At 34.8% G+C, this 26,551-nt stretch overlaps 3 protein-coding genes across 4 annotated transcripts; 1 reads left to right on the top strand and 2 right to left on the bottom strand.

Moving 5' to 3' along the window:
• The first annotated feature begins 1,363 nt into the window (after window positions 1-1,363).
• Window positions 1,364-5,682, top strand: LOC133855060 (GDSL esterase/lipase At4g10955-like). 2 transcript variants are annotated; one of them, XM_062291355.1, is made up of 3 exons: window positions 1,364-1,511; window positions 3,039-3,151; window positions 4,122-5,682. In XM_062291355.1, the coding sequence occupies exons 2-3, from the start codon at window positions 3,090-3,092 to the stop codon at window positions 5,104-5,106; spliced, it is 1,047 nt and encodes a 348-aa protein (XP_062147339.1). In that variant the 5' UTR covers window positions 1,364-1,511; window positions 3,039-3,089; the 3' UTR covers window positions 5,107-5,682. The 2 variants fall into 2 exon arrangements, with proteins under 2 accessions (XP_062147339.1, XP_062147340.1); XM_062291356.1 differs by having other exon boundaries at window positions 1,457-1,497.
• A 2,831-nt stretch (window positions 5,683-8,513) lies between these two features.
• On the bottom strand, window positions 8,514-9,445 carry LOC133854391 (uncharacterized). Its single transcript, XM_062290580.1, has one exon. It carries the CDS (start codon window positions 9,357-9,359, stop codon window positions 8,769-8,771), a length of 591 nt encoding a protein of 196 aa, XP_062146564.1. The 5' UTR covers window positions 9,360-9,445; the 3' UTR covers window positions 8,514-8,768.
• A 3,387-nt stretch (window positions 9,446-12,832) lies between these two features.
• LOC133854256 (phosphatidylinositol 4-kinase gamma 2-like) lies at window positions 12,833-16,478 on the bottom strand. The gene is made up of 2 exons (XM_062290356.1): window positions 14,439-16,478; window positions 12,833-13,860 (listed from the first exon to the last, which is right to left on the bottom strand). The coding sequence occupies exons 1-2, from the start codon at window positions 15,807-15,809 to the stop codon at window positions 13,492-13,494; spliced, it is 1,740 nt and encodes a 579-aa protein (XP_062146340.1). The 5' UTR covers window positions 15,810-16,478; the 3' UTR covers window positions 12,833-13,491.
• Window positions 16,479-26,551: the final 10,073 nt, after the last annotated feature.

The raw sequence follows: 26,551 nt of genomic DNA, 5'->3' as shown, positions 1-26,551 counted from the left end.
AAAATTAACAAATAACCAAAAACACAAAACAATTCTAAAAACTTACTTATCAGTTTTTACCATTATATCATATCCGAATATTTTTTGAAATAAAAAAATAAAAAAATATTTTTTAAAACACATTGACTGAACCTTTGAATTGGGTCATCTTAGACTCTTAGTTCAATACAAAAGGACAATTTTGGAAAGTAGTTTGTTTAATATTTTATTGAAATCAGGCTAATATGATAAAATTCTAACTATTTAATTTAGAAATAATTATTAATATTTAAAAAATTATACGCAGAATAATATATATAAATGATTAGGATAATTGCACCGTTGGTCCATGTGATATACCATAATTATTTTTTACACCCTATGGTTTAAAAAATTCATAGGAGGTCCCTGTGGTAAGCAATAATTACAAATCGATCCCTGACGTCAAATTTTATTAAATTTTTTAACAGATTCCGTCATATGCCACGTCAGCGCCACATGTCGCCAATAAGACGGCAACATGTGTCCATCTTAATAAAAAAAAATAAATTTATTAAAAAATAAATAAAAATGCTTATTATTATTTAAAAAAAAAAAAAAAACGTGAAGCCCCCAACTAATGGGGATGGACACGCACCACCCCCAATGGCCGTCAGGGGTGGTGCGCGGCCACCCTTTAAGATCCATTGGGCCACCCCTGGCCACTGGCATGGGGTGGCCCCCAGGGTGGCATGGGGTGGCCCCAAGCAACTGGGGGTGGCCGCGCGCCACCCCCGGCGGCCATTGAGGGTGGCGCGCGGTCACCCCCATAGGCTGGGGGTGGCCCAGCCACCTCTTGCAGGTTTTTTTTTTTTTTTTTTTTTAAAAAAATTTTAATTTTAATTCTTTTTTAAAAAAATAAGTATTTTTATTTATTTTTTTAATAAATTTATATTTTTTATTAAAATGGACACGTGTCGCCATTTTATTGGCGACACGTGGCGCTGACGTGGCATTTGACAAAATTTGTTAAAAATTTTAACGGAATTTGACGCCAGAGATCGATTTGTAATTATTGTTTATCACATGGACCTCCCATGAACTTTTTAAACCATAGAGAGTGAAAAATAATTATCGCATACCACATACACCAACGGTGTAATTATCCTTAAATGATTCTAATAAAACCTTTAAAAAGACTTATATATAAAAAAAAAAAAAAATTAAAAAAAAAATTAAAAAAAAAAAACCTTTAAAAAGGATTTGATACCATATTAAGCCCAACCATTACGTAAATAGAAACGACACCGTCTTTCAACTCTTTGGCTTAACACGCACTCCAACGAATCTAATAGTTCCAGATTCCAACAACTCCCATCATTCTGTCAACGGCAGAATAGAGACATTTCAACGTCGTCTCTTTCAACCATAATTTTTTTAATTTTTTTTTTTCTCCGAGTACTTAAGCCCCAAATTGATATTTCAAATAAACCATTCTGCACATTTCTATCAGATCTGAATATCTGATCTCAATACCTGGAAATTTCTTGAAGGTACAATTTTTATTTGTATTTTTAATTTTTTTTTCCTCTTTTCTTCGATTCTTTTAGCTTGTGATATGTTAGTCTCTAGGAGCATTGGTTATTACAATGTCAGTTCAATTAATCAGTCTTGGACGATGTTCAGAATGAAAAGCTCGAACCTTGTAATGGGTTGGGGTTGAATTGGTTTTGTATGTAAGAAATCAAAGTTTTCTTTTTTCTCCAGAATGATCTCTTGAAGGGGAGGTAAAATAAGGCTTGCTTTGAGCATTTTTCATTATGGGTCTTATGCTTGTTCTGTTAATCAAAACATAAAAAGATAAAAACAAAACCTGCATTTGTTAGTGGGTCTTATGTAAATTGAGCTATTGATTATGATTTGGATCTCTTAGGAAGACAAAAGAAACAAACTATAAAAGAGGTTTCTGATTTGGGTCAAAGTTGAGTTAATTATTTCAGTATATTGTAAAAAGTGCATGTGTTTTGTTCAGAAGAGAATGAACTAACATAAAAAAATGTTTGATCTTCTCTAGTCTTATTAAACTTTTATCTACCTGCACCACTATCATTCTTGCTAGACTACAAGGTGAAAAAGACAATGTTAGCTCATTGCACTATTGCATTTGTTAGGTTGCAAAATATTAGCATATGGGGTATTAAGGGTGAGAGTCTACATGAAAAAGTATCTGGTAAAGATACAACAACCACCTGCTTCTGTATTCATTCATTGATTTATTTTCATGGAGATTCTTTTAAACGTAAAGGTTGATTCTTGATTGGAATGAGAAATATAGTTCATATTTTGTGCTAATTTATGAAGTATTTTTGTCTTAAAAACTCAGATGAACCCTGAGGTGACTCTCTGTATGTTGGGAATGAGGTTTAAAGTGTCTCCAAAATTGCTTTTCCTGTTTCAGTTTAATATCTAGAATGGAATCTACAAGTTGGCTAAGCTTCAATTGTTTGAAAATATTATAATTGAAAATCTCTAAATAAGAGTGGTTTTAAATACTTCTTATTTTCTATGGATTGCCTACTCATGGCCATCTTTTGTATAGAAAGGAATATAGGAACTTTTGTTGGCAGTCCTTATTTCGATGGAAAAACCATGTGTGTATTGTTTGGAAAAGGGTTTTTTTTTTTTTTTTTGGGTTTGGGTGGGGGGGTTCCAATCATGCTCTGTTGGTTTGGCATGATTCACACATCAATGTAGAGTTTACTATATAAATAACAAACGAAAGATCCTTGGAATTTTTTACGTTTGAGCAAGTTAACGTGTTTGATTTAGATAAACATACCTTGGAAATAGTTTTGTTCCAGAGAGCTTGGAAACTGTCTTCCGTGCTCTTGAACATTTTTGAAGTAATTATTTTTGAGATGGCTTGTCAAAGCAAATAATGAGTTTACGAAAGGGTTTACATTGTTTTAAGATTGCTTGCAATGAAATTGTTTTGCCTTTGCCAATTAAGTTCTTAAATCTAGTATCCACAATGCAAATCTAGGATGACCTTGAACACTTTTTGTCCTTGCGCATTGCAGAACAGTTTTTGAGGATATCAAGAGGAAGAGGGAAAAGGAACATATGGTGTAATGGCCTCTGAGAGGGAAGACTTTAGCCTTTCAGGACCATTACACCTAACTTCTATTGACTGGTGAGACCTTCAACTCCTTCCTATATATATATATATTGTTTTTTTTTTTTTTTTTTGAAGAAGAAGAAAATAATAGATAATAAATAACAGTCCCTTGTTTCAAAATTTACTTATCTTTTTGGTCTATGGCCACTAAGGTTCTTTGAAGATGATATGTAGGGTGTGCTTGTGACTGATCAATGGTATATTTTGAACTCTTGCAAATGGACTGAGATCGGTCCTTGATAATTAAACAATATTAAAATGGCTTTTTTTGAGCTGTTTCATTCTTTTGCAAAACAATATGACAAAGAGTGATTTGAGAGTGTAATCATATTGGATTAAAATTACAATTTATGGGGTAATTTTTTTTTGTCCCTAAGGGTTAGCTCAATTTGCTGGGGATCATGCCTTATGAAGTAGAGGTCACTAGTTCAAATCTTTCATTCCTCTTCTCCTTGGGAACAAAAAATTACTTATAAAAAAAAAGGTTTTTTTTCTTTCTTTTTCTGATGCAACTTACAGGTTGGAACCATGACTCATAGGCTTCATCCCCTTCCCCAGTGAGAGTCGCATGTGTTCTAATTACACCCAGTTTTATATTTTTAACACATGTAGGGCTGGTGTCCATTTTTTTTATTTAATTATATTTGTATGGAACTTTCCTTCTTGGCCATTATCCCGCATTTGCTTGTTGACATTGACTTGGAGCATAGTATTTGACGTCAGTTTGGATTCTTACTGTTGAGTCCACCTTTGTTTACTTGAGAATGTGCAAATGAAGATCTGAACTATTGCCTTCCGGTTAGGGGCCATGTAAGAATTTAAAGATTTTGTCCTTATGCTAAACATCCCATACATGGGCTACCTTTTGTTTGATTCAATTTCATCCTATATTGGCATAGTTTTAAGTCAACATCGGTTTTGCTGGATGTTCTCTATCTGTATTTACAAGATGCTGAGGAAAAAGGATGCTGTGTGCTATATGCAGGGGGTGTGCACACCATCGAAGGTCTGTTGCTGCCAGTTTGGTTCAGGGTGTCTACATTCTTGAACGGGACCGCCAAGCAAACCGTCAAGGTCCCCATGCCCTTGCTCCTCCTTGGTGGGAGTTTTTCCATTTTCGGCTGCTTCGTCACCTTGTAGATGATGCTGATTTTTCCATCTTTGGTACCATTTATGAATTCAATCCTCCAGCGTCTCACTCTAACCACTCACTAGATGGAAGTCCACGATATGTGATTGCTTTCCGAGGCACCATAAATAAGCCAGACTCCCTCTCACGGGATCTCGAGTTGGATCTGCACGTCATTCGGAATGGACTTCACCGGACATCTCGTTTTGAGATTGCTATGCAATCTGTCCGGAACATGGTTGCTGCAGTTGGCGATTCAAATGTCTGGTTAGCTGGCCATTCCCTTGGGTCAGCAATGGCAATGCTTGCTGGAAAAACTATGGCCAAGACCGGCAACTTTCTTGAATCTTTTCTTTTCAATCCGCCATTCTTTTCTGCCCCAATTGAGAGAATTAAGGATAAAAGACTGAAACACGGGATTCGAATTGCAAGCAGTGTGATCACAGCAGGGCTCACTCTTGCTATGAAGGCTAAACACCAGAGGAATAAGGCAGAGGATCCATTTGCTGCTTTGTCTACATGGGTCCCTTGTCTGTTTGTGAACCCCAGTGATCACATCAGTTCAGAATATATTGGGTATTTTGAACACAGGAAAAAGATGGAAGAGATTGGTGCAGGAGGTATTGGGAGGTTAGCAACCCAGAACTCGATTGGAGGTCTGCTAATGAATGCATTGGGGAAGGAGTCAGAACCACTACATCTCATTCCTTCTGCAAGTCTGACCATTAATCTGTCTCCTTCCCAGGATTTTAAACAAGCTCATGGAATTCACCAGTGGTGGAGACCTGATCTAAATTTGCAATCCAAGCTCCACAAGTATAGACAACTGTTATTATCGTAATTATCGATATGAGTAATGCTGTTTAGTAAACTGTTATACGACTGTCATACAACTGAGATGACATAACAGTGAAAATCAACATTTTGATTTGCAAGGACTTGTAAAAAGAAACAATGACTGATTTTTACTGTTACGTCACTCTAATCATATGGCAGTGTTATAGCAGTCTACTTAAATAGCATTTCTCTATCGTTATTATTTCCAGATACACCTTACGATTGTGTGATGATAAATTATTTTGGTCATCCTTGTAATTAATGATGGAAGCAGATTTGATCAGCTTGGTATCCTGCAACTGCCTGATCACAGCCAGTTCATTTGAAATTGACACTAGGATAGAAGGCTGATCTGTTTATGGATGGTAAGGGTCAGAGACCATGGTTTGCAGCAAGGAGGTTTAAAGCCTCCAAATTCTTTCGTGGCATGTACATTTGAATTGATTTGCATATTTGCATGTTGTTAGTGAATGTTGTAGTTTGTATCCAAAGAAGTTGGTCTATGTTATGTAAGTTATGTGAGATTGATTTCTTCCTTTTATTCAAATGCATGTTGACTTGTTGAGTGGTGATTAAACCATGTAACCTCAAGTAGTGGATACTGTATTTGTCTATACCTTTTTTATTTTCTTTTATCTTTGAGCAAAAAGGATAGCAAAGAGTTTAAAGATAGTAATCTTATCTGCCTCCTCTCATAAGTAAGTAAACGGCTTTCTTTAATAACTCTTTCTCTCTTTTTGTTTTTTTCTTTTTAAAACAAAAATATTAACAACCGATTGAAAACATAAAATATTTAAAATTATTCTTATCTTTAGGTCACATCAAAACATTTTTTTTCAACAAATAAAAAAATAAAATACTCTCTAAAAAGTATTAATCAACGGAACTTACTAAGAAATATTGTAAATGAGAACAGGTCCTCTCCATTTCAGAGGAGTCGGTCCCTCATAAAACAAAATGCAAAATTATTATTTTAATTTTTTGAACAATTTTACCTATTGTTTTATAAGGGACCGACTCTTCTCCATTTCAAATGAAATGGAGAGGATCTGTTTGCATTGCAAATAGGCTGATGATCAAAGAAAACCAATATAGTCTGTTTGGATGCAAGTAGAAAACGTTTTCTAGTTGCTACAGTGTTTACTTTTTTTAAAAATAAATCATATTTTATTCAGTTTTTTTTAATTTTATCTCACAAAGTTAAACTTCGAAATTCATACAACAAATAAGAATTGAATTCTAATTTTAAAAATCGAACATCCAAACATACAATAAGGATAAGAGAATATCCCCATCAAACATTGAAGACAATACCGATTAACCATTGACATTAAACTTAATAACTACCAAATTGTTGTGACAGTCACCCTCATTTCAACCTTTTTTGGTCGGAGTGAGTGGTGGTTTGTAAAGACGCGCGAAATGCGGCTTTGTTTGGGGAAATTGTCATCATCACTTATCAGGGGGTTTATTAAAAAGAAAAAGAACAAGTAAAAGGAAAATGAGTCGTTTTCTTGACTTTTGAGAAATGAAAAATACTTCTTCCTTAAAGGTGTTTCATCTTTAACTGAAACATGTCTTTTACAATGTGTTGATAATAGTTAATGCGTGATTGAGAGGTGTTAATTCTTTTTTAGTTGATGATTTGGGCCTAATTACATAATAACACATGCCATCAAGTTATAAAAAAAAGTTTTGAGTATCACATTATTATTTTAACTGAATGGTGATATTTAGTGACTGAGATTATGCAATATCTAGGATATTGCATAGAGTGTAATAGCTTTAATATGGGTGGTTTATTTTAATTAAGATCACCATAACAGAAATGTTGGGAATAATCCTACTCAGACCGGCTCATCCAAAGAATCATGAGCCTTTAAATTAGTATCGGCCCAAGGAGAATTGGTAGCCGAGACAATTAAGACTCCCGCGTAGTCTTGTTCCAAGAGATAAATATTGAGTAGTTCTCCTCAGGAAAGCTATTCCTAAGAGTAATTGAGTCCTGAAAATGCTGAAATCCCGAGACTGAGAGTCAACGTAGTCAGCCAAGGTCTCAAGTATCAACTCCACCTCAAGACAAATTAGGAAAGGAGTCACGATCCAGGTCTCTTGGACTTGGATCAATTTCGAGTAATCCGAGATTGAAACTAATTCCAGATTTGTCACCGAAGATCTCGCTTGGAGATTATTAACGAAAGAATTCCAAGATTAGAGGATGGAAAACTAGAATAGTCCAAGTCTTAGTCAGATTTTGACGACGCTCCTAGGCCAAAGAATACGAAATCCTAACAGTAAGGTTGCTTATCATTCAGCCTATAAATAAGCTCATACCCCAAGTATAAAGACAAACGGAATTTTTTATGCATATGGTAGACTTTTTTCTCATAAACTAATTTAGGCATCAGAGTGAGACCCTCACAATGGTCTCCTAATTTTAATTGTTTTGCAAGATTCTTGAGAAAAATTGAAGAATTTTGAAAAACATGTTATTTACACCATATCGAAAACTGTATCAACAAGATTAAAAAGAAAAATGGATGACTTATACCGCATATAAGCCAAAAGGTGGACTATCCTTTCGGCCAAAGAAAGTGATTTACCACTCCCAATAACACATTTGAAAGTGACCACCAAACTACCATCTAAGCTAGTTATTAGGAGTGGGCAAAGAATCACATGGACAAAGAGAATAATTTGGGCACCCTACCGGCTTAGCCGTGGCTGCAATCTTTCTTGTATTAAATCTATCCGATGCATTAGGCTAGATATTCTACTAAATCTCAATTTGAGAAGACTCTCCAGTAAATAGAGTGACAATTCAGGTTCCCATATTGAATTTAAATCACGCCGAGTCATTAATAAAAATTATATAAGTAAATTTTAGTTCAACCTATTTAAATAAATAAATCAAACTTTTTAACGTTAACTCTTTAACACACTCTTAATTCTCTACATTCTAATCCACTCATTTCATTTCGTATTCAGTTAAGTACCGAAACCCTACCATGTTACCAGTAAGTTAAAAGTTGTTATCCCTTCCAGTAAAAGTCAGTAACAGTTGGATTTGGAGGTGTGGAAGTAAGTGGAAGTGAGATTTTTTCTTTTTTTACTTTGTTGGGTGACTTGGGTCCAGTGCAGAATTGGAGACAAAGGCTCCTCAGTGTAATAATTGTCCCATTTGCCTTGGGATTCGAGTCTCTGCTTTTTTGACCTTTCCTATGCAGGTTTCCCACCTCCTCTGTCGCCTTGTTCACTGCACATTTCTCATTCTTTATTTCTTAATTCTCACCAAATCCCACCCCATTTAGTCTCCTAAATGTCATCATGGCATCAAACTTTGCTTACTGCCCAATTAATCTCCACAAAAGCAAAAGCCTCTCCCCTTCCTTTTCCTTTTTGTGCACCAAATTATCCACAAACTTGACAAAAACATCTCACTAATAATTACAGCAAGTTCATAATTTTGAACCCACTACTACAAAGCTCAAATGCCCAAATGCAAGTTCTAATCAGAAAATTAATTTCTTCTTTTTTTACACTTTTTCCAACCAATTGGGTCACACAAAATTAAATTCCCCAAAACCCTCTCTACAAAAGATAAAGAAAAAAATTAAAAATTTAAAAAACTAACTACAATTACCCAAAAAAGAAAAAGAAAAAGAATTAGCAGTGGAATCCTAACACAGAGCCATCACTCACCGCTATGACAACCTTACACCCGGCCCGAGACTGCACGTGGTGGGTGAAGAAGTGCAGGACCCGAACGCGACCCACCAGCTCCATCCTCGACTCGATCTCCATCGTCGGGCTGATGCGGAACCCACCGGTGGCGAGCTGGGGCCCCATGGCTCCGACGGTTTCCGGGGCCGTCAAGGGGAAGGACTGGACGGAGAAGGTGGCGGCCATGTACTGGGTCTGACCGGGGTCGATCTTGCCGGCGGGGATGAACATGAAGCCGACTTGGGAGCCGGAGTAGACGAGCTGGAGGGTGCTGTCGTAGTGGGAGAAGACGGCGCGGTTGGGGTTTCGGATGGCGGCGTACTGTGAGAAGGTGAAGGTGGCGGTGCCGTTGGCTATGGAGAACGACGGGAGCTGGACGGCGTTGACGGAGATCTTGGGGTCGTGGGGCTTGAAGACGGTGAAGTAGACGATGAGGATGATGATGACTACGAAGATGAGGAAGATGGTGGCCACTATGCACGAGGCCAGGTTGGTCCGGCCGGAGGGTGGCCGATGGCCATGTGGCTTGCTCATCGCTCCGACTGTTTCGCCGAGCAGTGTTTGTGTTTGTGTGTGTGTGTGTCAGAGACTGAGAGAGCGAAGGGCTGTCTTGACGATGGGTTGGGCATATTTAAATATCTTTTAGTCTCTTTTTGTGTTTGTCCGGATTCGGTAGAATTTTGTAGATAATTTTGAGAGATTATTTATGAAATTTATTTGATCGGATAAGTAGTTGGACAGATCAATTTTTATTTGGTCAGGTGGGTTATATCAGTGGTCTCTCATAATTATTTGCTCAAATTCTTTCAAATTTAAACAAATAATTATAAATAATTCTAATCATAACTAAACCAAGAGACATTAATATATCATATGTTAATGTAAATTAGACAATAATATAACATATTAACCAAAATAAGACTACGAGTATTCACATTCGGCTAGCCAAAGATTATTTTGCTTAGTTAAATGCAAATTTGGGCGAAAATATGTAACTGTATTCGGATAGGTACTTTAGTTTAAAAAATTGGTAAGCTGTTATAGCACTTACCAAATCTCCAAACGTGCTCTTAATAAAACACGCACATGACTTTAGAACATAGGTACTTTTAAAAAAATAGTTAAATAGAGTAATGAAAGTAAATAATTAAAATAAAGAGCGGGATGTAGATGCTTTAAAAAAAAGTAAGTAGTCGAAATAAAAATAAAAATAAAATAAAATCTTCTAGAAAAACTTAAGAAAAAAATTATTTAATCGGGGGTAAATGCTCTAGCGCATGAGATCATAAATATAAAGTGAGCTGTGTTTTGATGTTAGGGTGGACGACTCGGGGTCTCAGAGAGATGAGTAATGCTAGAAGTTTATTTTGTTTTTTTAATAATGAAATGGCTTTTTAAATTAATATTTGGCTTGTGAATTATCATTATTGAATTTAATTAAATTTGTAATTTTAAAAGTTATCTTGTAATTGAACGAATAGAAGAGTAACTTGTAGAATTATTCCGAAGACACATTTAAGGTTTTGATTATTAATATGTTTTGGGTGGAATTTTTTGTTTTAATAATAATTAATTAATTTTTTTTAAAGTATAATAAATCTTATGAGTATTGAGTAGATATTGCTATCGGATCTAGGTCCCACTCGTCTGAACAAAAGAGACAACCTTGTGAAGTAAAGAAAATAAAAGCGTGGAAAATGGTAGTTGGGGCGGGAGGACAAAAGGTGTGAAATTAATGGTGAGACTATGAAACTATGTTTTTTATTATTATTTTTGTTTTGGCTATCTTATTTTTTAGTAATTTTTTTATGTATTAATTAATATAAAATAAATGAGGGTGAAAAATAATATTATTTTTTTATTTTTGGTTAGAGGAGAAAGAACTAAGAAGTGGTGCATAAGGGAACATAAAGGATAAAGAATAAGCTTATAAAATGGAACATAATTCTCTTTTATTTCAAACTCTAACTTAAAAAAAGAGAAAGGAAACATCTTTATGGAAGAATTAGTATATGGGGCATCATTAATCCGGCTTCTTTATATGACATTTCATCTTTTTCGTAAAGGAAAAATCATATTTACTTATCCTCCGAACTTACGTTCAAGCTACGATCTTTCACAAATGACGATCGATTCTCTCAAATTATCAAATATTTTCACTTTCTTTATTCTGTAAGCATATTCTATTAACTTAGACGTAAAATGCATTACTCAATGAAAATTGTTCATTACACCTTTATTAAATGTGTGAAAATACAATTATACTTGGATTCCTATGCCGGTCTCTGGCCATGGAATCGTAGAGACCCACGAATGTTTATAGATATCTTGAGTTATCTGATGTATTTTGTTTCAAGTTAATAGAAAATATTAACGGAGGAGTAGACAAAAAAAAAAAAAAATACATCGAAAATTTGAGGGAGTAATTATAAATTGGAAAAATACATTGGAAAAACATGTTCTTAGCTCGGTTATCTGGCGATGCGAAAAATGTCAATAATGGATGACAAATGGCGAAGAAAGTCAGATGGCGCTTGGCAGGGGCAGGGGCAGGGCACCATAGTCACCGTCAGTCGCTCTCTGAGTGAATAAGTCGGTGTCAGAGGGGAGTTTGTCAACATGCAATAATGCCTGCCCAACTGAGGGGCTCTTGACCCACTCTGGTGCTCTAATCAAAGATAACAGGAACGATGACAATGGAACTGAAAAGATTCAAGGAAGTTGGCCATCTAACTGGACTGTTGTACAACAACTCTGCTCAACTAGGCCAGCCCATTTTGCAATATCTGCTGTAAAGGGCTGTTGCAGAGATGGTGCAACTGAGGCAGTGATAACTGCTGTAGGTCATATACCAACATGCACCATCTTCTTCTTCTTCTTCTTCTTCTTCTTATTGTTATTATTCGATATGGGAAAAGGGTAAGGGGAAGATTACAACAAAAAGGAAAACAAACAAAGAAATAGACATCCCAACAACAGTCTCAAAACAACCACAACAGTGCAGAAAAACTCTAGAAACTATTGGGAATAAGCCAAATAAATGGTCTGGCTCATTGGATTGGCCGCCAAAACAAGCAGATTGAAGAGGCAAAGCCGAGGTAGATTTGCCTGTAAGATCACATAATCTAACAAAGATATGAGAATACGAAAGAGAAACACATAAAATTAAGATGATGACCTACGTCTACACGTCAAAGCCTTTTCTTTGCTACATCTTTTATTAATTCATTTGATTATATACAAGACTCTATTTATAAACATTACAAATCTCTTCTACTTCTATATTAACAACAATAAATCTACTTTCTCATCTTGTAACTCTTGTCTCTTGAGTATTTGTAATTCTTGTGACCTTGTCTCTTAAGTTCTTGTAACTCTTATCTCAATATTGCAATCACAATATCTATTGCAATAATCGAAAAGGAGAACCACAACAGGGAAATAAGCACCGAGGATGGTTGGATCAAATATAATGAGGAGAAGCGCCAACATGGCTTCATAGCATGGCATCTAATGAAGAAAGAACCTGGCAGATGATGCTTGGTACACTAGACACCAAAACAAAAGCTACAACTAGATCTGGGAATCCCCATAAACCAAAAGAAGGTTCCAACTATAGAGATCCGATGGGAGAGAAGCGAGAGAGTTGTATATTTGATGCAATGACCAAAAGGAAACGGCAACGGTGGCGCTTGCAGCAAGCGAGCCATGGAGGTGCACCACGTGTGGTGGTGGAGGATGTCGGTTGAAGAAACTGATACCAATGGTGGTGGAGGGTTAGTGCGTGGGCGGATCAGGGACAAGAAAACAGCATTTTCCTCAAAGAGGTTTAAGAGCTAAAACAAGAGAGAGAACCGTCCATTGGTTTCTAAAAGGCACCACCTTCACTAACATTGGTTTCTTTCACATTTTGGGCTATTCAACGATAAAAAATGCAGCCGGTTAAAAAGCAAAAAACAAATAGCTGTCGCCACAATTATACTAGGAATCTGCAAAAATGAACCATGAGCAATTGAGAAGGATATAGATATGATAAGGATCTTATAGTTTCTGCTTTATTTAGAAAATCAAACATACACTCATACACACAAGCCACAATTCCTGTCAAAGATATCCAATCAATATAAAGACAATCCGGCAATCCATGGAACCTGAGCACAATCTACACACTCCAATTTTTAAATCTTAATTGCTTCCAGTCAGTTGAATCTATTGTCCTCCGATCACAAAGGAAGAAGAACTCAGAATTAGAACTGTCAAAAGAAACACCTTATCTACCTCAGTTGGCTATATAACTCACAACCACTTAAGCTGAGGCCACTTGGATGATGCTCTCTTAGATCAAGCAACGGCCCCGCCGTTATAGAAGTCTGGATTTAACATCGACATGAATATGTACAAAATATTTTAGGCTCCCATTAAAGCTCCGTAGTATCTCAGGCAATCCTGCATAACACATTTTATTCATGATCTTAAGCTTTTGTTCAACATCCCGATATAACCCCAGGTAACTGTTGACAGGAAAGCTTCAGGCCTATACAGAACAGGGTAAACCATGCACATTTTGTACGACCTTCAGTCCATCCAAAAATGGACCAATCATTTGGTAAATACATGCGTGTATATATATATATATTAATATAGTTATATATAAACCAGAGGATAATTATTTTTTTAGCTTGTTATCCATGATCTCGGAGACAGCTTCAAGAAATGCAGCTTCACTCATGCCAGGGAGCAAGGAATCCTTGGCTTCCCGAACAATCTCCTCGATCACAGATTCCTTTGTCACACTTTCTCTGCACATGATGCTTCCAATGGCAAAGGGAGTGAGACCTCTCTCCACTCCTTTCTTCAGAAGCATGGTGGATATACAGAGCGTGCGGGCACACTCAAGTGGAATGTCCCATCCATAAAATTTCAGAAGTGCTAAATCCTGTTCGGCATCAAGCGAATTTATGTATTCAATAGTGTCAGGAGAGTATGGCTGGCGAGCTTGCGGCCAGTAAAGCCAATCAAACGTGCAATCTTCAAACTGCAAAGAGAGCAAATGAACTTATAAGGAAAACCTGACTAATCTCAATTTTGGTGGGACAAGATAACAATATTTTTCAGCAATCACACTGCTAGTATTAACAATTGCTACATGACTACAAAATGCATCGATTGTCCCAGATCTTTTGGTTTCAGCAATAACCAGAAACCTGCACCTCAAATTGGAGAAAGCTCCTAAAAATCATGATACAAACAAAGCTAACCACAAAAATATGCAATTTTGTGCACAAATGCTCTTGATTTTGCTTACAATGAAAGTATGAATAAAAGCTGTCTAAACATACTTCATTAAAAAAAAAAAAAAATCAAAGTTGAAAAAGAGCCCAGAGATGGACATAAGTTATTATGCTAGTCAATCCTCATACTTGGACCCAACTTGAAACCTACTTTAACCACCTCTAGCAAGCACATTTAGGTCTTGACAAGCAATGTGCATTGAAATGCGATTCCCAAAAATGTCACTCACAGGAAAATCGCATGCAGGCAAAAGTCTAATGCTTGAACAACTTAACAATTAATAAGATAGCGAGGCATGAAAAGGAGAATCTCTATACTTACATTCTCAGGCAGGCAATAGCCATGATCAATTGGTATGAGTACAGTCTGACCCTCTCCTTTGCGGAACAATATGTTCCCAGCATGCCTATCTGCATTTGCTATTCTTATATCAAGCACACTGATCTTATGTACCTCGTCCACGGGAAAAGCCCCAGGACCAATGTCCTCACAACTTCCATCATTCTTCATGAACAATTGCAATGATCCAATCTTAATATTCTTTGATTTGCCTTCATACCCTTCTGGATGATTAAATCCTTTGTGCAAGCAGTGAACCATGATGGTAGGGGGTACGCCAGCAAAGCCCATTGTTTCGCCTGACAGCATGCGAGGTCCACTCCTTGGATGATCCAATATATAAGCTGCAACTTCCCTCAATGCTCCTTCTCCTACCTTTGTCCCCCTCTTTAACCCTTCACCATTTGTTGACACAGGTAGATCCCTGGGATTGTATACAGCCATGGGCTCCTCATCGATAGGCTTGAAAACTGAAACATAATCCTGGTCCAATGAATTTTGCATGAAATAAGCTCCTCCTGTGCCTTCGGAGGACCTGATAGGATCATTGCCTTTCTCTAAACCATCAATTGTAGAGTTAATCATATCCCAAATACACGAGGAAAATTCGGCCTTGGGATTAACAATGATCGGTTCGAACCAGAAATCTCTACCGGGTGGCTCCCTTGTCACAACTTGAAGCTCCCTGGATTGCTTATGCCCATCAACTCTTTGATCTCTCCCTTCACTTTCAGTTGCTGCGACAACCGAAAGTTCCAAATCCTTCTCAACAGGCTTAGCTCTAACTTTTGCAGACTTTTGAATCAGCAAATGAATGACAGCATCGTTGTCCTTGCATATATCATCAATCAGTATCTGGTTATCGAGCTTCTTACCATCGCAGAAAAGTTCTTGATCCTCAACATCAACAAAACTTTTCGCCTCCTTCTTCCAAATACGTTGCTTAAGGTACCCCACATTTCGATGCCGATCAACATGAAACTCAAATTCCTTCCCACAAGTGGTCCTAACAGTGATGAGTAGGAGATCAGAGAGCCTTAGAACCAAATGTAGAACATCCCCACCGGTGACACCATAGTCCTTGATGAGACAATCGTTCCTGGCTAACTCTCTGCCTCCATAAACTAGCTTCTGCTTCTTGACTACAAACCCTTTACATGTCTGGATCCTAAGCTTCACTGACGCTATCGAATCGGACTCCAACACACGCATAGGAATCACAGAACCGGCGACAGTGAGGTATAAAAGGATCGATTCCCTAGACTCGCTAGAGCAAGGTCCTATCCGGGGGCGATAATCCACCGGCTCCTTGCGAATCGGACTCGGACCCAGAGCAACATCAGCAACAGACATTGTCCGAAAACCCACAAGAGATTTACGGACCTGTTTCTTTTTGCCTTAAATATTTTCAATTTTTACAAATGGGTTTTGAAACCTATAACAAACCCATCACTAATTACAAACCCAAGAAGGCTCTTCAATCAAATTTGATCAAAGAACCCACCTTCTAAAATAAATCCAAAAAACGAAAACTATACAAAACAAGGGAAAAATAATCTAAAATCCCAGAAACTCAAGAATAAACCCTTAATTAATTACCAGAATGTGCAAAGCCCAGAAGCCAAAAATGGCTACCTCCCGGCTTCAGAGACAAAAGCTTTTTGGGCTTTGCAAATCAGGGTCTCGGAGGCTGGAACATACCGGGCATTATCGACAACTTTTGGGAAGGCGAAAATCTCTAAGGAAAAAAAAAAAAAAAAAATTTATTGAGGAAGAGAGGGGATTCTCGCTGGAGGGAAAGAATCAAAGAGAAATCGGCTGCGAATGAGAGCTTAAATGGGAACTACTCGCCGACGAATAGATCCGAGTTTTTCAACTTTTCCGAGATTGGGGTGTCGTCTGTTTCAAGGGCTCCGAGGTTTTCGCCGAGGTCTTCTGGTGGAGGAAATTGTCGCCGATGACAGAGACACGGAAAGAGAACGGAATTGTAGCCGTTGGCTTTATAGAGTCTTTGACCCAACGACCAAGACCTGTTCGGGAGAAAATGACGACGTTTAGCTGTGATGTAACGGCCGTTTGTTTATTTATATCAAAAGGCAACTTCCTGGAAGGAGCCGAGGAGTATTTTTACTGAAACACCCCCTTAAGTCAACGGCTCCTTCACAGACTCACTCACAGCTAAATGACGATTTCTTAGTTAATATTAGATTTTACATATTTAAGTGATGTTGTCACATATTAAATAATTATTACGTCACTTAATTTTTTTATTTTTTTTAAATAAAGTGATATTATATGTTCCGTTAAATACAACAAACAAAATTTTTCTTAAATGGATCTTCTCGCCTTTATATTTTTTTTTATAGGATTAAACTTGAGCTATAATCCGATCATATGCGGTTTTTGTGCATTTCTATTTATTTATTCTTATTTACCTTTTTATCGACTTAAGAAATATTTACCTAATCATAGAATTATAAAAATAGATAGGACTTATACAAAAATATTTCTTTATTTTCAGTGTAATGATTTATTGTTAAAATTATGATTTTTTAAATCTATAATTTGGAATTTAATTTATTGTTAAAAAAAAAATTAACTTTATTCACGTGCATAATTCTTAAAAAATATTTTCATTATTAAAGTAAAACCCTAGTTGAAATTTTTTTAAGGAAATCACTATAAAGTGTAGCTAGTGAGGATAGGAAAAGGCAAACATAAAAGTGTGACATTTAGAGAAAAAGCCTAAAAATATCTTATTTCTCCTAATTTCTGTCATCAAATATTTTCAATAAAATCATTTAAAAAAAAAATCTCTGAATATATTTTTTCGGCGTTTGATTCGTATGAAAAAATCACAAACGACGAAAAATCAACAACTACTGTTTGTGAAATTAGTCTTTATAGACATTATATGGTATCAAAAAGAATTAAGCTTACATCCGACGAAAAATATACGAACAATTTTCACTGTCTATACGAAGAACATGGAAATTTTCAGTTTTTTTATTTTTTATTTTTATTTTTTATTTTTTGTTTTTATTTTACTTCAGGCATGCCAAACTCAACCCCACAAATAAGGACACTTTTTTTAAAAAATAAAATAAATAAGGACACATATTAATCTATTTAATATGGATCTCTTGATTCAATGTCAGAAAATTAATTTTTCTTGGGTCAGAGTCAAGGGTGATTTTGGTAATTAACTCAATGCAGATATTTCCGTTACATTTACTTGTCCAACATGCCACGTGATATGGTGGTACTCAGCTGTTGAGCCGTTGGATTTAAATGATGGAAAATTCTGTGAAATGTTTCTGAATGGGAAATTTTGTCGTGGCTCATCAGCTTTCTCAACCAACACAATAACCATAAAAAAAACCATGCTTTTAGTTTAAGCTTAATTTTGCCTTAATTTGTTTGATAAATTCAAATATATATATATATAAAATAAAAATTTACTACAAACCAAATTTTAATAATGACACGTGTCCTTTATATGTGAGAAACTTCTCGCATACTTTTTTAATAACTTAAAGAACACATGCATGTCGGTTTTATACATTTATTTGCACGGATTTTTTACAAATCAGTTTGTACAAAATTTGAGTCCTTTTTTACCTAAAAATAAAATATTCAAAATTATTTTTTACGTTTGTTTCACGAGTAATGTTAGAAACCATCTTTTTATCCTACAATTATCTTACAATATTCGACTGAATTTTTCATTTAATAAAGACTGATCCAAAAGCTAGTTGAGATTGTCATTTCAACATTATAGAATAAAATATATTTCTAGCATTACTCTTATATCACACAAGCCCTTTTTTGCCCTTTTTTTTCTCTATTTGGGATTGGGAGTTGGGACTTCACCTCCTCTCATTGGTAGTTCAAATATGAGTAGTTAAAAGGAAGATATGTTATTCCAACAACACCACCTATAGTTCTTTAAGGTAAAAGGCTTTGTAAAAAGTAAAAAGTAAAAACGCATGTAAAGATTATGAAAATATATTTTGTGATAACGTTACAAAATGGTATTGAATTATCGGTCATTTTAAAAAAAGGGTATTGAACTTCCTAACGTCTCAAACTAGGGTATCTAAGTTTCTAAACGTCTCAATAAAGGATAATTTGTTAGGATTTACTGTTAAATCTTGCCAAAATTCTCAAAATACCCTTGTGTTGATTTTTTTTTAAAAAAAAAAAAAATTATAAAATTTTTCAAAGATTCAGGCATGGGTATTTTTGCAAATTCCGTTAAATTCTGACCAATATCTAAATCCTAGCAATATATTTTTTTTCCCCTAAAAGCTTATTTTTTATACTTTTTAAAAAATCATTAGCAAAAGATTTAAAAAAAAAATATGTAAAATACATTTCTAATATTGATCCCACCAAAAAAAATATTTCTCTCATTTATATCATATCAAAATACTTTTCAAAACCATTATTTAACACATACCCCAAAAGTTATTTCTTAGAGGACAAGTATGATCATGAACAGTGCTCTGAAAAATGCTAATGTTGATGGGAGCCTAAACATGAAGTTAGGGCCTCCATGAGGCTTGAGACTGAGTTTGATTCAAGATTTCTTAATTTTATTTTGTTTTATTTTGGCATGAATTAAAAACCATATGTAATCGTTGTACTTAATTTTTAATCCCACATTCAAATGCAATATAAAGTACTTTTAAATTAAGGGTTTTATTTTTTCAATAAGTGGTATACACGTGTAGTACAAAGTTTCACACACGTCTCAAATAATTAAAGGTAAAGCAATTTGTGTAATATTACTTGCTTAACAATATTAAGATATAATTAATTATGTAAATTAATTAAGTAATTAGCAAGCATCTCTTGGTTTCATAACCCACCCCCCTTGTGTTTGTTTGTATGCTTTGTAGAACTTTTGTGTTGAAGGGCCAGGTTCATGTTCATCGCCGTTGCACAAGATGAGGGTCCCGAATCCATAATGCAAATCTGCAAAAGCACTCACCGCACTTTTTGCTTGATTGATCATGGCCAATGTACTATTGTGTCTCCAATAAGGGCAATACTTTAAACAACTTTCTCTTTCTAATCAATTAAAGCTATTTGAGGGGGAGGGGATCGGGATCGGGATCGGAATCGGTTGTAATTTTCTAATCAAATTGTAGCTAACGGGAGAAGGTTCGATGGAGTTTACCTGTCTTGATAGGTGCTTAGATAGCTCCGTAAGAACTAATAATAATTTAAAGAGAGATAAATGAAATGGAGGAGACAGATTTTAGGTGATTCGGTTTATGGTCTACATCTACACTTCTAAGCCTTTTGTTGGCTACATCTTTCCTTAAATTCATTTGATTGTATACAAGACTCTATTTATAGAGAAATAGTCTGAACGCTACAAGTCTTTTCTACTTCTACATTAACAATAATAAATCTAATTTATCATCTTACAACTTTTGTCTCTTGAATGCTTGTAACTCTTGTCTCAATACACCCGCAAACCCAACGGTAAATCATGGACATTGAGGTTTAATCTTGAACATCAAAGGGTTAGAAAAAAAAAAAAAAAAAAAAAAAAAAAAGAAAAAAAAAAGAAAGAAAGAAAGAAAAAAAGAAAAGAAAAGAAAAGAAGGCTATTATAGCCTGAATTGGAATATCAGTTTCTATGACCAAAACTTGATATCAGAGCCAAATGTTCTGAGTTCGAACCTTGACTCCATAAATTCTCACCCCATTAAAATTTAATATTCTACATGTTGGGCCTCACCTATTAAAGGGAAGTTTGAGCCCACACCTGAGAGAGAGTGTTAAAATATTAATTAAGTGATTAAATTTACCTCTTTCTATAGCTCAAGTTGTTATGATAAATAGTAATTTAAGTCTCAATAAGCTCGAGGTGCGGGGTCTACATTTTTAGTCAAGTAGATCCTATCAAGACACTCCCTCATTGACTGTTCAAATTGTTATCTTTCGGTCAGCTAATTGCTGCCAATCTCCATCATACTTAGTAATTATATAGCCCATTTGCCTAATGATGTATCCAAATCTTTTTTTATTTTTTATTTTTTATTTAATTTTTTAATTTTTTAATTTTAATTTTATTCAATGCGGGAAAGGAGGAAAAGAGAGAATTACAAGAAAATAAAAAAAAATAAAAATGCGGCAAAGACATTCTTCTAACAGTTGAGAATGAGTCAAATACATGACTCGGCCCATCAAAGGAATTGGTACCACCAATGAAGGCGGTTAAAGTAGACAAAATTTTGTAAATGGAACAAATTACAGATCAACAGGGAGCGGAAATGAGCATGACCGTCTCGAGACTCTTCAACCCTACTCGAATCCCCAAAGTAGGGAACACAGACAGGGGCATAACCTTCGAAATACCCTTCAACTCTATCTGAATCTCTACTGGATTAAACAACACAACACAACACAACCAATAATAATCGGTTGAAGATAACAAATACGATCATCAGGAGTCGGAAGGGGGGATAGCATTGTCAAAAAAAAAAAGAGGAGGAAAAAAAAAAGGGTAAGCAAAAAACAATCTCCAGCACTTGAATAATCCAATGACAAACAGGAAACAGCTAGCCACAAAAATACATGGAAAATAAAAACAAAAGCTAAAAAACTCACAAAGCAGCAACTAATGATATCTCCAAAGCATGATTTATCTATTTAATTGGTTTCAATTTGCAAACAAATTGTTGCCACGAAGGTTCCTCAAAAGAATTGCTAGAGAACATGCACCGACCGTGGGTTCTAACTTCTAAAGTATTGGGATTGGGTTTGCTTATAAAAAAGAGATTAAAAAAGGTTGGATGGGTGGACCTAAGTTCTATTATGAGCTTGCCTTTAGGCTTTAGTGGTTGCATTATGGTGAAGATAAATGCCGATTTGTTAATGAAAGATGGTACAACAAAAGAATGAAGTGCTTTTTATGGGTCCTATGCCACTATCATTCTTCTTCATGTGGCCTTGGGACCTTACAACCCATATCTCCACTCTCGGATTAATAATAATAATAATAACAATAATAAGCATAGTTTATTAATTCCACACATGTCAAATTCAACCGTCTTTTCTGTTTCAAGTGAAATAGAAACGATTCAATTAGTTTCACAGATGTAATAATGTATATGTTACGGTTACCATATCATTTATGTAGCACAATGTTTAAATGACATGGCCCTATGTATACCGTTAGATGCATCAAAATCAATGACGGGAAAATTTTTTTTGATATGAAGGCAAAGTTCTAAAATTTAGGGCTGCTCTAATGTCTTATTCCGCCCCTGATCAAAACAAAACTCTGAAAAGTAAAATTTATCCATTCATTTTCACTTAAAAATGAAGAAGAATCTATTCCAAATTGAAGAAGTCTAACATTCTCTTTATTATATTCACCACCTCATTAACCTTACACTCTAAGCATACTTAAGAAAGTGCCATCTTTGTTAAAGTGCTATGTAGAATCAACTTATGGTTAATTATTGTTTGACCATGGATATTATGTGTCTTTTTTTTTTAATATTAATATCATTAATAGCTATCAATTGCTATACATCATAGATGACACTTCTATGACTTTATGAAATTTTAAGAAGAATAATAATCATATTTTAATTCGTTTTGCTGTTTTCATACCTTATTTTTTTACGGGCAAAAATTTCTTATAAATTGAGTTGGAAAAACAATCTTTAAAAGTGACGTGTATTCCATTAACATAAAAAAAACACATGTTTTTGTTTTTTTATTAATCATATTATCACGTCACTTTTAAAAATTGAATTGGAGAAAAATTTATTCATCCCAATTTATAAATAATTTCTGTCCAATTAATAACAAAAACAAAAGTTGCAATCGTTATTTTATGGACAGAAAGTGCAATTATATATTTTTTTTAATAACATTAATATAAAAAAAAATGAAATTTTTATACATGGATCGTAGAAATATAATATTTTCATTTTATTTTATATGATCTCACATTGAAAAATCATCGCCAGATTCCTCTCAAAAAAAAAAAAAAAAATCACCGCCAGAGAAAAGTTTCCACTGACTTGCTTATTTCTTTGTTTGTAAACTTGTCGACCACGGATTCCACGTGTCAGTAGACACGCTCCTTTAGTGACCGTTGATACGAAGTACCGTTATGATCTGCAAGACATTGCACACGTGTCTCTCTGTGATAGAAGGTGACATTAAACTTTGTCTGTTTCATCGTAATTTGCGCTTATTTCAAATTAAAGCGATGGATTGGACGGTGGAGCACTATTATCTTCTCTTTTTTTTTAAAAAAAAAAAAAAAATTTAAATTTAAACAACGTTTATTCAACTTGACTTCAATTCTAACAATTCAAAATTTGGCTAAGGCCCAAAATTTTCAATAATAATGTAATTTTTAAAATTAATAATTTTAAAAGTTATCTTATTTTTTGAATGACTCAAAAGAAATACATAAAAAATTAGAATTACTCGTGAGTCGTGAATGCTCCATATAAAAAAATGTCGTATCATCATCTTAAGTACACCCATACTCATTCAATTTGAGAAAACTTAAGCGTTATGCAATTTTGAATTCTCTTTGCTAACTTAAGCATAAGATATTTTTCTCACCGACAAGCTTAAACAAATTTTCGACTATCCCTGCTTGTTGTCTAGATGTCAATTGATTAAATTTGACTGTGCGATCAACTGCTTCGTCAATAACTAATTTTACAAATGGAAGGTTTTTTTTTATTATTATTATTATTAAAAAGAAAACACGCGTCCTTTTATATAATATGTTATTAAAGCTAATATGTGTGAGCAGTGACGGAACTAAGGCGGGGTGGCGGGGCCATGGCCCCCTTCCATCCCCCACTTCTTAAAAAATATTTAAAAACGTTTTTTAATTTTTAAATTTGTTAGAAAAATATAAGTTAACTTTTTTTTCCTTATTTTGGCCCTTGATTTTTTTATTTTTTTATTTTTTTTAATTTATATACGACCCCTTAAAATTGAATTTCTGGTTCCTTCCCAGAAAGTGAGGGTGATGCCTACAGGGAGTGAGTAGTTAAATCTTATTTCAAATAATAGTTATTATAGTAGATGATTAATATAACACAATTCTTTAAAGTCATTCTTTTTAGACTAGTAAGAACGAATTAGTAGAAAACACAAGGAATACAAAGATAGGGGACTAACCAGGCAACCCCCTAACCCCTACCACCTCAATCAAAGGATGTTGGCAGCATCCTAAATCCTAATCTAAAACAAAAATAAACAATATGAACATCCAAATAATTATCTACCTCTAAATATAATCTAGAAAAGCCCCAAGATTAATGAACCAACCACATATTAACAGAAGAATGTTGGAACTCAAATAAAGATTGATTCTAGTACTAACCATTTATTGAATGTTCTCTTACAATTTTGGATTGGGATCTCTTAAAATTTTGGGCATTTCAAGAAAGAGGAGTTGTTGGGCAAGACAAGTGGGCTCAACTAGGGGTGAAAATGCGGATACATATGTGATTATTAGCAATATCTACATTATCTGCGTAATGCGATTATCATTTTTGGGTACCCGCATCCGCAGCATGCAATTTCTATCCGTTTCCACGTGGTTATTGTGGTTATTATTCGCTGTCCGCAATAAGGTAATGGACGTTTTAGGCCTTGAAGTTGTCATCCCTCCTTCTAGTAAATAAAAAAAAGCATTATCTATAGTTAAAAACTATTGTTCAGATCACACTTGCTAATCATTTTGACATTAGATTTTCATCTCATACATTATTTAGCTTTTTGCATCATCTATCTATAGTCGATAAAGAAAAAAAAAATTGAAAATAATAATAATAATAATAATAATAAAGAAAGAACATTTAAGACAATTAAATTAGAACAAAGGAGAAATGTTTTCTAGTTGTGAAATCCAACGAGATTACAAATCCAACAAATATATTAAAAAAAAATCAAAAACAAAAACAAAAAAAAATTATAAATTACAAATTTGGCAAACATTAAAAAACAATATCCGAATTTCAAAACATAAAAAAACATGAAGTCTAAAATTGACACATTTATAAGTGGATGTTGATGGTAATGAATCTAAGCCACACTATGAATTCAAATATATATAATATATATTATATGTAATGGAATGCGAGTGTGGTTAATAACCGTGCGCATACCCTAAAATCTCTAGCCACATTATCCGCATATCCACACCCGCATATGCGGATAATACATCGCATATGCGGATAACAGATAGTGAATAGGTTTGGATAACGGTTATTATTTACACGCATTTTCACCCCTAGGCTCAACACCCTAAGCTACTTAGAGTAAGTGAATTCCACAATCCTTATCTCTTAAGTTGTTTGAATTATATATATATATATATATATAGAGAGAGAGAGAGAGAGAGAGAGAGAGAGAGAGAGAGAGAGAGAGAGAGAGAGAGAGAGAGAGAGAGAGAGAGAGAGAGAGCCTAATTGCAAAAAAATTTCGTCCACAATTTTTATGTACCATCGCAAGATTGCACTTATGACAAAAGAAACACCAAATTCTTTCTGAAAAATGAATGCTTGTACTAATATTCTTCCACAAAGTTCAACTTGGCAACATTTCAACAGATTATGTTGAAACCTACATCAATGTCTCATTAACATAATTACTTAGGGTATATAGTGTCTCCAAGACTCCAACATATTTAATTCCTCAAGGTTGGTTATTAATCTTTGACTAGAAGAAAAAAAGGTGGCCGGGATAGAAGGAAGAACATGCTTGGATATCATAACTTTTGCTATAAAATCCTATACAAACTCACGAGACAATTCATACTCTATGAAAAAAACAAGTGTCACGTGCAAGGCAAAACCACTTTAAATTTTAAGAATTCTTCTAAATTTTATGCTCTATAGGAGATAGATCCTCCCACCCTCCCAAATTAGTTTTTTACTCTCAAAGAATTTTTTTTTTTTTTTTTGGGTAATTTTGTCCCCTAGCTTAAAGTTTTAGTTCTACCTCTTAGTCATGGGATTATGATATGACGGTCTATATTTCAGTTGTTGATGTGATAAGAGAACATAGATTGTTCGTGTTTGTCATATCAATTTTTAAATATAGTAATGCTTCGTTTGTTTTGGCGTAAAATGATTTTTGGAAAATGATTTCGGCATTTTCCGGTGTTTGGTGGGAGCGAAAATAATAATCAACCGGAAAATGATTTCTGTTTGACAAAAAATGCTTGGTAAATTTCGGAAAATGATTTACGCTTTTTAAAAGCGTAAATCGTTTTCCAAAGACGCCAGACGCGGTCAATCTATTTTAAACGACACAGTTGACCATCACGTTCAAGCAGCCGACCACCATCGAAATATTGCCGGTATCGGAATCTGACAACATCCAGTTCATGTCGTCAGAATCCGGCCACCTTCGCCAGAATCCAGTCAGTCTAGATTCCGGCGACCAATCTGGCCGGAATCTAGCCAGAAAAGGCCGTATTCCGACCGTTTGTGCCGAAATCCGGCTATCCCAGATTCCGACGAAACTGTCCGGATTTCGACCTTATCTCGAATTCTGGCTATATTAGCCGGAATCAGGTAAAAATGGTCAGAATCTTGTCGGTCAGTGACCGAATCTCGTCATCGATGATTTTTATATTATTTTATATTAATATTTATATGTTTTGAATAAAAATTAATTTTTATAGGATAAAATGATTGAATGAAAATATGAAAAATATTTGTGATTTTTTGTACGTGCCAAACACCGAAAAATGCTTTCAGCGAAAAATATTTTCTAGAAAAATGACTTTCTTGAAACCATTTTACGACGAAAATCATTTTACGTCGAAACAAACGGAGCATAAATATGATGTGAACTGATACGTGATAAGTTATATTTTAATGATTAACGTGTAAAGTTTCACATGGATTAACATGTCAATTTATATAAAAATAAAATAAAATAATATTACGTGAACAAGAGCACGGAATATTCTAAATCCAAAAGGGTTTTTCCGACATTTTATAACCTCAAACCGTTATCTTACCCGCCAAACCTCCACTAGAACTCTCTTTCTTTCTTTCTTTCTCTCTGTGAAAGAAAAC

The sequence above is a fragment of the Alnus glutinosa genome, chromosome 13 (assembly GCF_958979055.1).
Source record: "Alnus glutinosa chromosome 13, dhAlnGlut1.1, whole genome shotgun sequence".
Taxonomy (NCBI): domain Eukaryota; kingdom Viridiplantae; phylum Streptophyta; class Magnoliopsida; order Fagales; family Betulaceae; genus Alnus; species Alnus glutinosa.
This window is presented reverse-complemented; position numbering and strand designations above follow the sequence as displayed.